This window comes from Schistocerca nitens, chromosome 2 (genome assembly GCF_023898315.1).
Source record: "Schistocerca nitens isolate TAMUIC-IGC-003100 chromosome 2, iqSchNite1.1, whole genome shotgun sequence".
In the NCBI taxonomy this organism is placed as follows: Eukaryota; Metazoa; Arthropoda; class Insecta; order Orthoptera; family Acrididae; genus Schistocerca; species Schistocerca nitens.
The window spans coordinates 1,323,504-1,339,041 of NC_064615.1; the positions used below are offsets into that span (position 1 = coordinate 1,323,504).

Consider the following 15,538-nt stretch of genomic DNA (forward strand, 5'->3'; position numbering starts at 1 on the left):
AGGAGATATAAAATGTACGCGCAATGGCTAGGTAAGCGTTTCTGTAGAAGAGAAATTTGTTGACATCGCGTGTAGAGTTGTGTGTGGAGGGTGAAAATCGTAGAGGGAGACCAAGAGATGAATAGACTAAGCAGATTCAGAAGAAAGTAGGTGGCAGTAGGTACTTGGAGATGAAGAAACTTGCAAAGGTAGGGTAGAATGGAGAGATACATGAAACCAGTCTCTGGGCTGAAGACCATAACAACATTAGGAATTCGTTATTAAATCCTATATTCCAAGATCCACAGTGTCAAGAGTGTACCAGAATATCACATTTCAGGCATTACCTCTCACCGTAGGTAATGCAGTCGCCCATGGCGTTCCCGTGACGACCGAGAACAGCGGCGTTAGCGTGGAGTTGTCAGTGCTACCAGACAAGCAGCAGAGGACGTCATCTCCTGCAGCGCCTCTCAACCACATAGACTGGAACCTAGCTGACTGGAGAACCATGGGCTGGTCAGCTGAGTCCCGGTTTCAGTTGGTTAGAGCTGACGGCTGAATTCGAGTGTGTCGCAGACCGCATGAAGTCGTGTACCCAGGATGTTCAAATGGTTCAAATGGCTCTGAGCACTATGGGACTCAACTGCTGAGGTCTTTAGTCCCCTAGAACTTAGAACTAGTTAAACCTAACTAACCTAAGGACATCACAAACATCCAAGCCTGAGGCAGGATTCGAACCTGTGACCGTAGCGGTCTTGCGGTTCCAGACTGCAGCGCCTTTAACCGCACGGCCACTTCGGCCGGCACCCAGGATGTCATCATGGCACTATAGAAGCTGATGGTGGGTCTATAAAGGTGTGATCTGCTCTTACAGAAAGCAGATGGCAGTTATAAGAGTCGAGGGACAAGTTGTAGCCTCTCCCCGATGCTATTCAATCTGTATATTGAGCAAACAGTAAAGGAAACAAAAGAAAAGTTCGGAGTAGGTATTAAAATCAATGGAGAAGAGTCGACCTACAAGTTTTCGTGAGTATTAAATAGGTAAAAAGTTCCTAATGTTCTAGAAATTTATATTTTTTTGTCTTAGACCGGTTTTTGATTTATTAGGGCACCTTCAGGTGACAACTGAAGGTCGAAAACACAGAAAAATTGATTTGCGACTTAACACAGTTGTCACTTGTACAAAAGATACAAAAACTATGTATAGGAAAACACTGCAATTTTTGTCGTGTATATAGATTACTACATGAAAAATAGGGAGGGGAAACCAATTTTTTAGGTGGAGATACTGTCAACAGCTGATGAGAAATAAGAATAATTTGTAATCTGAATCTAGTATTTGTAAATAAAACTTACTTTCACAAAGGGGAAAATAGAATCGAGTCTTATCATATAATACTAAGCTCACATTCTGTGTGTTTCTTGTATTTGATCACAAAACATGATTCGGAATGCTAACTTAGCATTAAATCTTCAGACTCGATTTACCTTTTTGGTCTCTGTTAGATTAAGTTTCGTTACGAAAACTAGATTCAAACTGTATAGTCGTCTTATTTTTAATCAACTGTTAAATGTATCTGTGCGTAAAAGCTTTGTTGCATCCCCCTTCTTTTAGTTAATGTAATTCTTCCTACGTTATAAAAATGTAATGTTTTCATCTATACACACTATTTGTCATTTTTCTATCTTTTGTGAAAATAATATCTATATATGTCACACATCATTTTTACCTGTGCTTGCAACATACAGTTTTCACATGAAGATGGCTAAGAAGCCGAAAGCCTCTTCATGACCACAAAGAGATAATTTTGCAGAATGTTAGGAAGTGGTGTGCTATTTGATATTGTCATCATGTTCTGCCAAGTACCACCAGAAAATTCAAGCTTTTTTTTTATCTGTCGGCTCTGAAGACACTATGTTGTGGAATGACGTATGACATTGGCCCACAGTTCTCCGGTAATTCAGACCACTTTATGGTCCTACCCAGTAATGCTTATTGCTAGCCGTAACAGCACCTCTCTCACAACTCCCCAAAGAGCGAGCCTTGAAACAGCTATCCTGCATGACGACCCCTACAGTGTGCTACAGAGAAGTCCCCAAGCCTACAGTTTACGGTAGAAGCTTTCTCTCTCTTTCCAAGCTTTTATCCTGACTCGTGGGGTCTGCATTGTAAATACTGATTTGGAATGGTTAACTTTGAAGGGGTGACCGGATGCCCTTCCTGTCACTCCCCCCCCCCCCCATATCCCCCTGCACGGAAATAGTGTACCCCAGCTGTCTGCGTCTAGTGTAGATCATGAAATAGTGGACATATGTTTGAAATGTCTGCGAGTCGTGTAAATGAGGCGGGACGTGGGGACCAGTCTGGTATTCACCTAGTGGGATGTGGGAAACCGCCTAAAAACCACATCCAGGCTGGCCGGCACACTGACCCTCGTCGTTAATCCGGTGGGCGGATTCGATCCGGGGCCGGCTCGCCACCCGAGTCCAGGAAGCAGCGCGTTAGCGCTCTCGGCTAACCTGGCGGGTTTTACCGTAGAAGCTGTAATGAGATGAAACAAAACTATTCTTCAGTGTTATTTCGTGCCTTCGAAAATAATTTTGTCAAAGAAAGGGATAGTCTTCATGAATGTTCTGCAATTTCTGCAGAATCAGATAACTGCTTGGTTTTATTTACTCAGCATACAACAAGCAATGAAGCAACATTAACACATAGCTAAGGATGCGTTTCAGTTATCAAATAGCCGTGATAGAACATGCGAAGTAGTTGTCATCAGATAAAATCGTAGGGACAGAAAGTCCTCGTCTTACTCAAAATCGGTTATTCATGTCCCTCTGTTTGTCCCGCCACACTACCGCTTGACGACCATTGTGTAACGTCCCCTTTGAAGATTTTGTCCCATTTGTTTCTGATTTTGTTCATGCGTTGTGTCTAACTTTTGAAGGTTTTGTTCCATTGTGTCTAACTTTTGTAGCCTTTGTCCCATTTGTTGCATTAACTGTAATAACAATGCAGTGGTGTCTGAAACATGTTCCTCAGTGCTTTTCGGCAGTGAAGTTGCACCGGCAACATTCACATTTTGACAAGCAGAAAATGTGTCTTGACTTATTTGAGAAAATGGTGAGGACCCAAAACCTGAATCTGTAGTATTTGCGAGATTGTGTCCTGTCATTTCGGATTCCTGAGGCAAGCTGTTGCCGACCTATCGATCGATAATGCTTCCCTGTTCACTACCTGTTTCACTGTTTACACCATTATTTGACACCCGCTCCATTTCCCTATGCACAGTTACCAAATTACTACTTTGAAACCGAGCGAGGTGGCGCAGTGGTTAGACACTGGACTCGCATTCTGGAGGACGACGGTTCAATCCCGCGTCCGGCCATCCTGATTTAGGTTTTCCGTGATTTCCCTAAATCGCTCCAGGCAAATGCCGGGATGGTTCCTTTCAAAGGGCACGGCCGACTTCCTTCCCCGTCCTTCCCTAATCCGATGAGACCGATGACCTCGCTGTCTGGTCTCTTCCCCAAACCAACAAACCAACCAACCAACTACTTTGAATGTCTGTTAATTCATTACACAGTGGTGCTGGTAAGCTACGCTCGTCGTCACTATTATTTCTCAGTTTACTTTGGAGCCTAGTGTTACGTTTTTCACAAGCCATTATTGTCACAATATTTCACACGACAACACAGAAAAGCACAATTTGAAGAGCAAAATAAGAAAACACATTAACATAGCATTGAAAATGATATCTCGTTAATTGCAAGCGCAGCTGCGAAATACTTGGTGCAAATCTACATGCATTCCACAACTGTTTTACTGTACAAGAATGAAAAACTACAACTACAAAGGAAATTCTCTCTACAATTACGCGCTAGTAATAAACAAAAGCTACACTAATTACACAAACTACAAGAAAAAATCTGAAGATTCCAGTGAGGTATCCTCGGCTAAGGGTCGACATATGAAACGTCCCCTTTGAAGATTTTGTTCCATTGTGTCTAACTTTTGAAGATTTTGTCCCATTTGTTTCTGATTTTGTTCATGCGTTGTGTCTAACTTTTGAAGGTTTTGTTCCATTGTGTCTAACTTTTGTAGCCTTTGTCCCATTTGTTGCATTAACTGTAATAACAATGCAGTGGTGTCTGAAACATATTCCTCAGTGCTTTTCGGCAGTGAAGTTGCACCGGCAACATTCACATTTTGACAAGCAGAAAATGTGTCTTGACTTATTTGAGAAAATGGTGAGGACCCAAAACCTGAATCTGTAGTATTTGCGAGATTGTGTCCTGTCATTTCGGATTCCTGAGGCAAGCTGTTGCCGACCTATCGATCGATAATGCTTCCCTGTTCACTACCTGTTTCACTGTTTACACCATTATTTGACACCCGCTCCATTTCCCTATGCACAGTTACCAAATTACTACTTTGAAACCGAGCGAGGTGGCGCAGTGGTTAGACACTGGACTCGCATTCTGGAGGACGACGGTTCAATCCCGCGTCCGGCCATCCTGATTTAGGTTTTCCGTAATTTCCCTAAATCGCTCCAGGCAAATGCCGGGATGGTTCCTTTCAAAGGGCACGGCCGACTTCCTTCCCCGTCCTTCCCTAATCCGATGAGACCGATGACCTCGCTGTCTGGTCTCTTCCCCAAACCAACAAACCAACCAACCAACTACTTTGAATGTCTGTTAATTCATTACACAGTGGTGCTGGTAAGCTACGCTCGTCGTCACTATTATTTCTCAGTTTACTTTGGAGCCTAGTGTTACGTTTTTCACAAGCCATTATTGTCACAATATTTCACACGACAACACAGAAAAGCACAATTTGAAGAGCAAAATAAGAAAACACATTAACATAGCATTGAAAATGATATCTCGTTAATTGCAAGCGCAGCTGCGAAATACTTGGTGCAAATCTACATGCATTCCACAACTGTTTTACTGTACAAGAATGAAAAACTACAACTACAAAGGAAATTCTCTCTACAATTACGCGCTAGTAATAAACAAAAGCTACACTAATTACACAAACTACAAGAAAAAATCTGAAGATTCCAGTGAGGTATCCTCGGCTAAGGGTCGACATATGAAACGTCCCCTTTGAAGATTTTGTTCCATTGTGTCTAACTTTTGAAGATTTTGTCCCATTTGTTTCTGATTTTGTTCAAGCGTTGTGTCTAACTTTTGAAGATTTTGTTCCATTGTGTCTAACTTTTGTAGCCTTTGTCCCATTTGTTGCATTAACTGTAATAACAATGCACTGGTGTCTGAAACATGTTCCTCAGTGCTTTTCGGCAGTGAAGTTGCACCGGCAACATTCACATTTTGACAAGCAGAAAATGTGTCTTGACTTATTTGAGAAAACGGTGAGGACCCAAAACCTGAATCTGCAGTATTTGCGAGATTGTGTCCTGTCATTTCGGATTCCTGAGGCAAGCTGTTGCCGACCTATCGATCGATAATGCTTCCCTGTTCACTACCTGTTTCACTGTCTACGCCATTATTTGACGCCGGCTCCATTTCCCTATGCACAGTTACCAAATTACTACTTTGAATGTCTGTTAATTCATTACACAGTGGTGCTGGCAAGCTACGCTCGTCGTCACTATTATTTCTCAGTTTACTTTGGAGCACAGTGTTACGTTTTTCACACGCCATTATTGTCACAATATTTCACACGACTCTGTTAAGCCAGTTTTACTACTGATTTATTTTTCTTGTTTGCTGCTCATTGCCTTATATTAGTTGTAATATTGCTGCTTGCTTTGCCAATTTGCATTTTTTTGTCTTTGCTGTTTGTGTTAATTGTTTTGTGCTGCTGCATTGCCTCGTCCCTTAGTTTAGCATCTTAGCTCAGTAGATTTAAGTAAGCTTAAGATGGGGTAGGCCATATAAGAGAACAAGTTGTGATGAATTGGAAGAAATGCATTGAGAAGCTATAAGAAAATGGTTTGGCCAAAAAAGTATTTTGAAAGAGGATATGAACAAAAAAAGTTGGGTTTAGGGACAACAGGTTTAGGTACGATTTTCTTGGAAATAAATGATGAGGTAAGTTAATGAAAAATAAATAATGAGGTAAGAAATGTGTGAACATATAAATACATGCTTGGATAGGAATTTTTTGGTGGGAACAAATGTTGAAATAAGAGGAAAGATATATGGAATGAAGTTTTGGGTTGGACTGCAGTACCAAATGTTACACTGAAAACAAACCCTGCCCTTTCCTCTTGTGTTATTCTGCTATGTGTTTGTGTACTCTTGTATATTTGTGCTTTTCCTGTCTTTATGTGTTTAGCTGATATGAGTTATGTTGTGGAATTTTTCAAATAATATGTTATTTTCTTTGTAAAGATGTTTAGGCATTACTTACTCTGTTCTGTTTTAATGCTCATGTGTGAAGTTGATGTTTCGAAAGTTATTCTGATCTTTTATGTATGTAATCATGTCATAATTCCTGTAACACTGATGTATATGTTATTTCGATTCTTTTGTAAAGCCTGTACTACAAATGTTATCTGTATTGTTTTGTACCTTTGTAATTGTATTCTTATGTTATAAAATTGTAATTGACACCAGTTCATCATATTATTAACTTGTAAGTTCCATTCACTGCACACGTTTCTGTTGGTCATAGTATATGGACAATATGTGAGAAGTAAGGACTGATAGTGTTTGGATGTGTGTTAATAATTCAGAAAGGGACTGGATAACAGCATTGCTGGTTCTAAGGACAATTCCAAAAACTTTGTGAGTGCACAAGTGGTGGTTTATGGACTTGCTATATTATCCGCAAGACTCTTCAATGGTGATTGTGCACCTGCACAGTCACAACAGATGGCTGCTAGCCATCTCTACAAGGACTACAGTGGGTCTGCATCTTTGATGACCCACCAATACCATTATTTTTACAAGGACTGCAGTGGGTCTGCGCCTCTGGTGGCCCACCAATACCGTAATCTCTACCAGTACTACAGTGGGTCTGCTCTGTGACGACCTACCTTCCAATATTCTTCGAAACTTCGACTGACTCTGTGGTGGGTTTGCTCTGTTGTGGCCCATTACCTGTCAGCATGTCAAGAGTCAGCACTGTCTTTCCGTTGGAAGGACAACACTACTTCTTCAAGACTGCATGGAACTCCACTACTTCCGTGTGCATTGTCTTTTACTGCTCAGACTTTGAGAAAAGAAACGGCAGTTTTACTGTAATGAATGATCAGGACTGTCTTTATGGACTGTGAGAAAATTTTAGCTTTTGACCAACATTGTATTAATAAGTTTGTGCATTTGATATCTTTCTTACTGTAATTATGAAAATTTTTTTCAAATCTGTATTGGCCAGTGCCGAAAACAATTTGTAAAATTTTTTTGTGCGGAGCATGGGGGCTATGTAAGTACGCTGTTTGGGGTTTTTATATTGGTAACGCCACGTAGTGCTCTGTATGAAAATCACTGGCTGTGCTGTGTGCAGTCTGTGGCTAGTTTGCATTGTTGTCTGCCATTGTAGTGTTGGGCGCTGGATGTGAACAGCGCGTAGCGTTGCGCAGTTTGAGGTGAGCCGCCAGCAGTGGTGGATGTGGGGAGAGAAATGGCGGAGTTTTGAAATTTGTAAGACTGGATGTCATGAACTGCTACGTATATTATGATTTTTCAACACTATTAAGGTAAATACATTGTTTGTTCTCTATTAAAATCTTTCATTTGCTAACTATGCCTATCAGTAGTTAGTGCCTTCCGTAGTTTGAATCTTTTATTTAGCTGGCAGTGGTGGCGATCGCTGTATTGCAGTAGTCGAGTAACCAAGATTTTTGTGAGGTAAGTGATTTGTGAAAGGTATAGGTTAATGTTAGTCAGGGCCATTCTTTTGTAGGGATTATTGAAATTCAGATTGCGTTGCGCTAAAGATATTGTGTGTCAGTTTAAGGACAGTCATGTATAATTGTTCAAAGGGGACGTTTCATAGAAAAACGTAACACTAGGCTCCAAAGTAAACTGAGAAATAATAGTGACGACGAGCGTAGCTTGCCAGCACTACTGTGTAATGAATTAACAGACATTCAAAGTAGTAATTTGGTAACTGTGCATAGGGAAATGGAGCCGGCGTCAAATAATGGTGTAGGCAGTGAAACAGGTAGTGAACAGGGAAGCATTATCAATCGATAGGTCGGCAACAGCTTGCCTCAGGAATCCGAAATGACAGGACACAATCTCGCAAATACTGCAGATTCAGGTTTTGGGTCCTCACCATTTTCTCAAATAAGTCAAGACACATTTTCTGCTTGTCAAAATGTGAATGTTGCCGGTGCAACTTCACTGCCGAAAAGCACTGAGGAACATGTTTCAGACACCAGTGCATTGTTATTACAGTTAATGCAACAAATGGGACAAAGGCTACAAAAGTTAGACACAATGGAACAAAATCTTCAAAAGCTAGACACAACGCTTGAACAAAATCAGAAACAAATGGGACAAAATCTTCAAAAGTTAGACACAATGGAACAAAATCTTCAAAGGGGACGTTTCATATGTCGACCCTTAGCCGAGGATACCTCACTGGAATCTTCAGATTTTTTCTTGTAGTTTGTGTAATTAGTGTAGCTTTTGTTTATTACTAGCGCGTAATTGTAGAGAGAATTTCCTTTGTAGTTGTAGTTTTTCATTCTTGTACAGTAATTTTTCTAAGGGGACGTTTCAATTGTACACATTTTCTGCTTCGCTGACTTCTTTAGTTATTGCGCCTCCCAGCTATTTGTATATTTCCTACTTTTCGTTATTTCTTTATCATTAAGAGAATTATATTTACGCTCACTTGAAGTGTAATACTAGACCCAATAATAATCTTTACAGGGTTTATAGGCCTAGTAAGTGGTACAGAAAGGAAGAAGGTATACGTGTGCTTGACAACCTAAAAGACCGTTTGTAATGCCTTGTGGACAATATCGCGAAGTTTAACAAAGAATTTAAACTCCTCTTTTGGTCAAATCCTTCTACCCCAAGAAGATTACTTTCATTCAAACGTTTTTGTATTACGTTATAAATAAAATGAGCATTGTAATACAGTAATACTTTTATAGAGTTAAGTCATTTCATTGCGTTGTACATAAATAAAATGAGTAGTTCGATTTCCTTTCCACAGCTCAGAGATTCTTTTCTGCGGCTTCATGAAATGCAAGTGACATAATATAATACCGACAAACCACGTATGTTACAACTGAACTGTCTTTATTTGCGCATCCGGATGCGGGATGCTTATTCGATCTTAAAGTGTAGCTCTATGGCTTCGCCTAAACGCATAACAATGAATGGTCGATCTGTAAGTAACTGGACAACACATGTTAGTAGATGGACTTTCCAGATGATAAGCATGAGATTGTCGTTACAATAACGAGTAGTGTTCAGTGTACACTGATGAACCAAACCATTGTGACAAATGCCCACCGCGGTGCTGCATGCCACCTAGTGTACTCGCGGGCACGTGACGTGGTAACGAAAGTACCGGGTGATCAAGAAGTCAGTATAAATTTGAAAACTTAATAAACCACGGAATAATGTATACAGAGAGGTAAAAATTGACACACATGCTTGGAATGACATGGGGTTTTATTAAAACGAAAAAAAAAAACACCCCCATATTGCTAGACGCGTGAAAGATCTCTTGCCCGCGTCGTTTGGTGAATGATCGTGTGCTCAGCCGCCACTTTCGTCATGCTTGGCCTCCCAGGTCCCCAGACCTCAGTCGGTGCGATTATTGGCTTTGGGGTTACCTGAAGTCGCAAGTGTATCGTGATCAACTGACATCTCTAGGGATGCTGAAAGACAATATCCGACGCCAATGCCTCACCGTAACTCCGGACATGCTTTACAGTGCTGTTCACAACATTATTCCTCGACTACAGCTATTGTTGAGGAATTATGGTGGACATATTGAGCCTTTCCTGTAAAGAACATCATCTTTTCTTTGTCTTACTTTGTTATGCTAATTATTGCTATTCTGATCAGATGAAGCGCCATCTGTCGGACATTTTTTGAACTTTTGTATTTTTTTGGTTCTAATAAAACCCCTCGTCAAGCCAAGCACGTGTGTCAGTTTTTACCTCTCTGTATGCATTATTCCGTGGTTTATTCAGCTTTCAAATTTATACTGACTTCTTGATCACCCAGTATGTAAGCGCAGCAGGGGCGGACAGGGATCACCATAGCGAAGGCATGGGCTGCAAATTGGGAACTCTATTCAGATAAGCGACTTTGACAAAGACCAGATAATTATTACGCAGAGCCTTGAAAGAAAATTTCGGAAATGGCGAAGCTGGTCGAATGTTCACATGCTACTCCCTTGACCATCTACGGAAAGAGGTAGAAGGACAGTAGAACTATCATTACGCTCTAAATGTTTGGAAGCACACGACTCTTCACAGAACGCGGGGTTCGGAGGATTGTCTGCTCTGAAAGTAGGTTGGACGGTGATCTGTGGCATCCCTGCCGAAAGAAGACAGTGCCGGTGCACGTACAAGTGTTTCAGACCACACTCTTCGTCATTCACTGTCGGACATGAAGCTGCGCGGTAGACCACCCCAACGCTTTCACATGTTGACCCAACGACATCGTCAATTACGATTGTAGTGTGCAGGGGACCATCGGGATTCGACGATCGATCAGTGGAAACGTGTCGGCTCTTCGGATGAATCACATTTTTGCTACACTAGATCGATGGTCCTCTGCACCAGTGCTCTCATCGAGGTGAATGGCGGCTCGAAACGTGCAGCGCGCCACGGACGCAGGCTGGTGGGAGCAACATCACACTATGGGACACACAGACCACGTGCATCCCTTCATGCTTGGTGTCTTCCCCAACGGGGATGTCATCTTTCAGCAGTACAGGTGTTCCAAAAACGAGTTTACAAGTTTAAAAATTCATATAAATTTCTTGAAAGAAGATATAGAACTGGATTTAGTGTTATTTTGTAGGCAAACACGTCAAGTTTTTTTTTACCTTACACTAAAGATGTTGTTTGTGGCTTACGATGGTTATCGTGCACACATCCGCTGTAGCATTGCAGGTGTAACCTGCTCAGTGGCGGTTTAAATTCTCGCTCGAAGTTCAATTAGAGAAGCAGTCACAGGATATACAAACACGCTATCCTTGATGAGTCCCCATAAGAAAAATCGAGTGGTGTCTAGTCGGGCGAACGTGGGGGCCATGCAGTTGGCGCATCACGGCCAATCCATTGACCTGCAAAGCGGTCACTGAGAAAATCCCGGACGTCAGCCAGGCAGTGGACTGGTGCACCATCTGGCATGAAGTAAACATTTCGTTCATGATCATCCTCATCGGTCTGTGGTATCAGAAATTGTTGTAACATATCCAGGTACACTATGCCATTGGTGGCTCTCTCACGGAGAAAAGAGGCCGTGCACTTTGTTCTTGCTCAATGCACAAAAAAGTTCAGTTTACGCCTATTACGAACAGTTTGCAATGTTTGATGTGGATTTTCACTGTCCTAAACCCTACAGTTATGTATGTTAACCTTGCTACTTAAGTGAAAAGTCGACTCGTCAGAAAAGATGATTTTTGTCCAAGAAATGTTCATCCTCATGTAGTTGATTCAAAACATGCGCACAGAAGTTCTTGTGGGCCAGTTTATCAGTGTCTTTTATTGCTTGTACGATCGTCAATCTGTACGGTTTGAGATGCAAACGGTTTCTCAACCCACGCCAAACGTGGGATTAGCAATTCGCGAGATGCACGCCTCGTCGATTTCGTAGGGCTGTTTACAAAACGTTGTCTCACTCGTTCAGACGTCGTCAGATGTGCTTGGACGACATGATGATTTCCCATCTCTTACCGAGCACCCTTATAAATTGCAGTCCTACTAGGAGGACCTTAGCATACGTGGTACGGAAATTACGCTGAACTGTTGCCTCCGACTTCGATTCTTCAAACCAAAAAAGCACAGCTAACACGCTGTGGTCCAGTGAAGGCAGTCATCTTTAACACCACTGCGGCCAGCGCTCCTTTCGGTGCGATTCGGCACTAGCGAACTACGCGAGACAGTACCTGATGGATTTCCCTGCAAATTGACACTACAATCACCTCTGTAGGTGCTATGAACTAATACATGAATTTTCAAAGTTGTAAACTCCTTTTTGAAACACCCTGAATAATTGTCCCTGTCTCGGAGCCAGAACCGTGCTACCAAGGTTTGACGAGCATTACAGATAACTCATGTTTATGTCTCGGCGACCAAATTCCATTATGTAAATCCTATGAAACCCGTCTGGGCCGTTACTGGGCGCCATAACAGCGTACACAAATCAGCGGCCCGTTATTTACTCGAATTACCTGACCTGTGCGTAGATATCTAATGCTGCGAACCTCCACAAACCTACCAATAAACTTTCGGATCCCTGATACGCAGAATCAGTGATGTATTTCGTTCGAAAGACGGACCAGCAAGCCATTAAGCAGGTGGTCATAATGTTTTGGTTCACCAGTGAGTGTTCTGACACATGTGCCTTTTTTTCTGTCCACCTAATTCTATCTGCAGGCTGCGGTTGTAATTCAGTTTACGTATGTTTCTTCACTGGATGAACCACTCGTGTTTCAGCCCAGAGGTTCGCGCTGCTGGAGATGAAGGTGGTGCTCGTCTACCTGCTGTCCAGATTCAGTCTCCAGGCGGTCGACAAGACGCCGGTGCCTCTCAAGATCGACCCGAAGAGTGTCGCACTGTCCATCAGTGGCGGCGCCTGGGTGGGAGTCCGTCCGAGATTCTGAAGCACTGAAACGTGATTGGCCGCTGCGTGCAACTCTGTCGGCCTGTTGTCGATTGCACTTAGGCGTAACGTAACTTATCTGTATGTGTTACCGTATTACCCATATGTACAGAGGTCAGTAAAGGGCCTGAATTTGTCCTGATAATGATAGTGTGTCGTGATGGCGTGGACTCGACACTACGCTAAGGCTTGCAGCAGAGAACATAGATACTCACACTGATATTATATGATCTCTCGGCTTAGACATCTCAAGTCCGTGGAGAGTGTGGTAGCATTGTGTGTGGTAGTATGATTCTATGCGTGTTGTGTTAAGATGGGAGATGAGTTGATGGTAGACAGCAAAAATAGTTTGCCTGTTACTGATGACTCCACATGCACCCTGACTTCCAATATATTCAATACGTCACACCCAGATCTAACAGAACCAGCTCACACCAACTCCACAACTTCTACCTGCTCACTACGCGAACTCCACAACTTGTCCAAGACTGACCTTACACGAACTTCCGAACCAGTAGAATACTTCGGAATTATTCTTGGCCACTCGCCCAAACACTTTAGTAAATTATATTGCGGGAGTGTAGTAATTTTAAGCTAAAGAATAATTGTGCATCATCATTACAGAATTCAGAAAAAAGGTACATTATTATCTTAAATATGCTAAATGGAAGAAGAAAGACTAAGGAATATTTAAAGACAGTCACTTATACAGAGTGCTCGACAAAGGTACAAACGTTAAGTGTTGTGTACATGACAATGAAATAAGCAAATAATCCCAATAGACATAAGTTGGGAAACCAACGGTTTCCCCGCACGACGGATTACGACTGAGTACGTACGAGCCTTACAATATAGTCACCGAGGGTCTAAACTGCAGATGCGCCCTTGAGAACAAACACGTTCCACGTGTTTGATATGGGGACCCTTCAACGATGCCCACACAATTTCAAAAATCCCGGCCGTGTTCCTAATCCGCAGTGCGGAATTCATCCAACTATCGACAAGATTAAAATACACCAAGCATATCCACATACACAAAAATGTAAACGTAGCCTTAGACATCAACAATGTTACAATATTGGCATGATTGCAATTCTGCAAACGTCGTGTAGGGGAAAGAACTGGTCTCTGGACCTGCGTTTACTAGGATTATTTGCTTGTTTCATTGTCCTCCACTCGCCACTTTGGTTTTTTCTTATAACAGTGAAATACTCTGTATAATAACGAGCTTCAGTCGTACGTGCTTACATCAGGAAGGTATATTTAAGCCAATCATAACGTTTAAGCTATGTAAGAACCACACTTCAGTATGTGCAGTCTTACCATTTCACCATTTCACACCTTTGTTCTGGATGAAACTTTGTCTTTCTTTGACTTGTTAGGGGAACAGAAACTGTACGATTTAGCGGAACGTAAGAGTCTGTCTGCACAGTTCTGAAATTACCAAAATTCAAGTGATAAGGTGAACCGATTCAAGCAAAGAGTTACAACGAGATTGAAAACTCTAACTGTGGTTTTAGTTCTCCGAGGGGCAGAGGACTCATATGTCCAAACACATACACGTGCTTTCTACCTGCAGGGCAAGTTGTGGATTTCGGATGGGGAGTTTAGGGGACCCTTCCTGGACCTATTCTTTATTCTACAATTCCTGTGCACCCAGCAGAACTAGAACAGCAGCGACACACTGTTGCTTTTCGACGTTCTAATTGCTGCTATCGATATGTACCAACTACGACACTTAACAAAGATACTGTCCGCGAACAGTGGCATGTGCAGTTCATGGAAAGGAGATGGTATCGCGTAGAGTGTTGCCGTGTGAGAAACTGACTGCTGCTGGTGTACTTGTCTACTTGCTGTTACGAGCTTATGCAGCCTACGACGACTTTAGACATCTACGCGTTTCATTCTGTGAAAAATGAGACTCTGGTGACGGCTTTATCTGAACCACAGTACACTACTGATATAACGCCATATGGAATGCGACTGCCTGACCGATATTGGGAGTGGGGTACATGCGCGTGTGGCTTTCAGAGGAAGATGTGACGTAACCTACTACTGCATTGAATCAGGACTGTAATAGGCTACTGAGTTTGACAGAATGCACACACTTCCACGACACCTTCATCTTGTGCTGTGTCTCTCAGCCAAATGACAACGTTGCCTTCCCACTAAAAACGGTAAACAGGCAGAATCATAGTTAATAGAGTTCTATATCCTGACCAACGCTCAAACATTTGATTTGCTGTCGCAAATGCAGTAAAGTCATAGTTTAAGAGCACTGCTGTAAGGACAGATATGACTTAAATGCACTGTCTATTGTAACAGAAGATTTTTCTTCACAGGTGATATCAATGTAAAGCTTGGGTTGCTAACAACATCTAAAAGACAACTGATTTAATTTTTGTATTACAGCTGTGATGAAGTGTAATTTATTTCATTATTTACCAATAAAATATACATTGTTTTATACCAGCAAATTTTGCCACGCTCTTAGATGGAGCAGTTTAATGTTTAAGAATCAAAAACAAAAAAATGACATGTTTTGATAGTATTAATTTGTAAGCAAGGAGCATAAATCATGATTTGTGGTTTTAAATTTTTTTAAGTCTCCCACTACCTTGTGTTAACTGATATTTTTGTTGATACAAGATGTACGCTAAAATATTTAAAAAAACAAATTCTATTTGAACGTTTTTAAAAACTGATTTCCTATCCTTATGGAATAGAAGTAGCGCTCCGCAGCTAATAATCACGATATTGCTGGAACGACATGAGCAATCTT

The 15,538-nt window shown here is 41.7% G+C and overlaps 1 protein-coding gene across 1 annotated transcript in view; it reads left to right on the forward strand.

The window, feature by feature from the left end:
• Positions 1-15,538, forward strand: part of LOC126237538 (uncharacterized) — a 219,592-nt gene that overhangs the window by 145,471 nt on the left and 58,583 nt on the right. Inside the window, exon 8 of the mRNA XM_049947724.1 lies at positions 12,591-12,751. Within this exon, the coding sequence (XP_049803681.1) occupies positions 12,591-12,751 (161 nt within the window). The remainder of the gene's footprint in view (positions 1-12,590; positions 12,752-15,538) is intronic.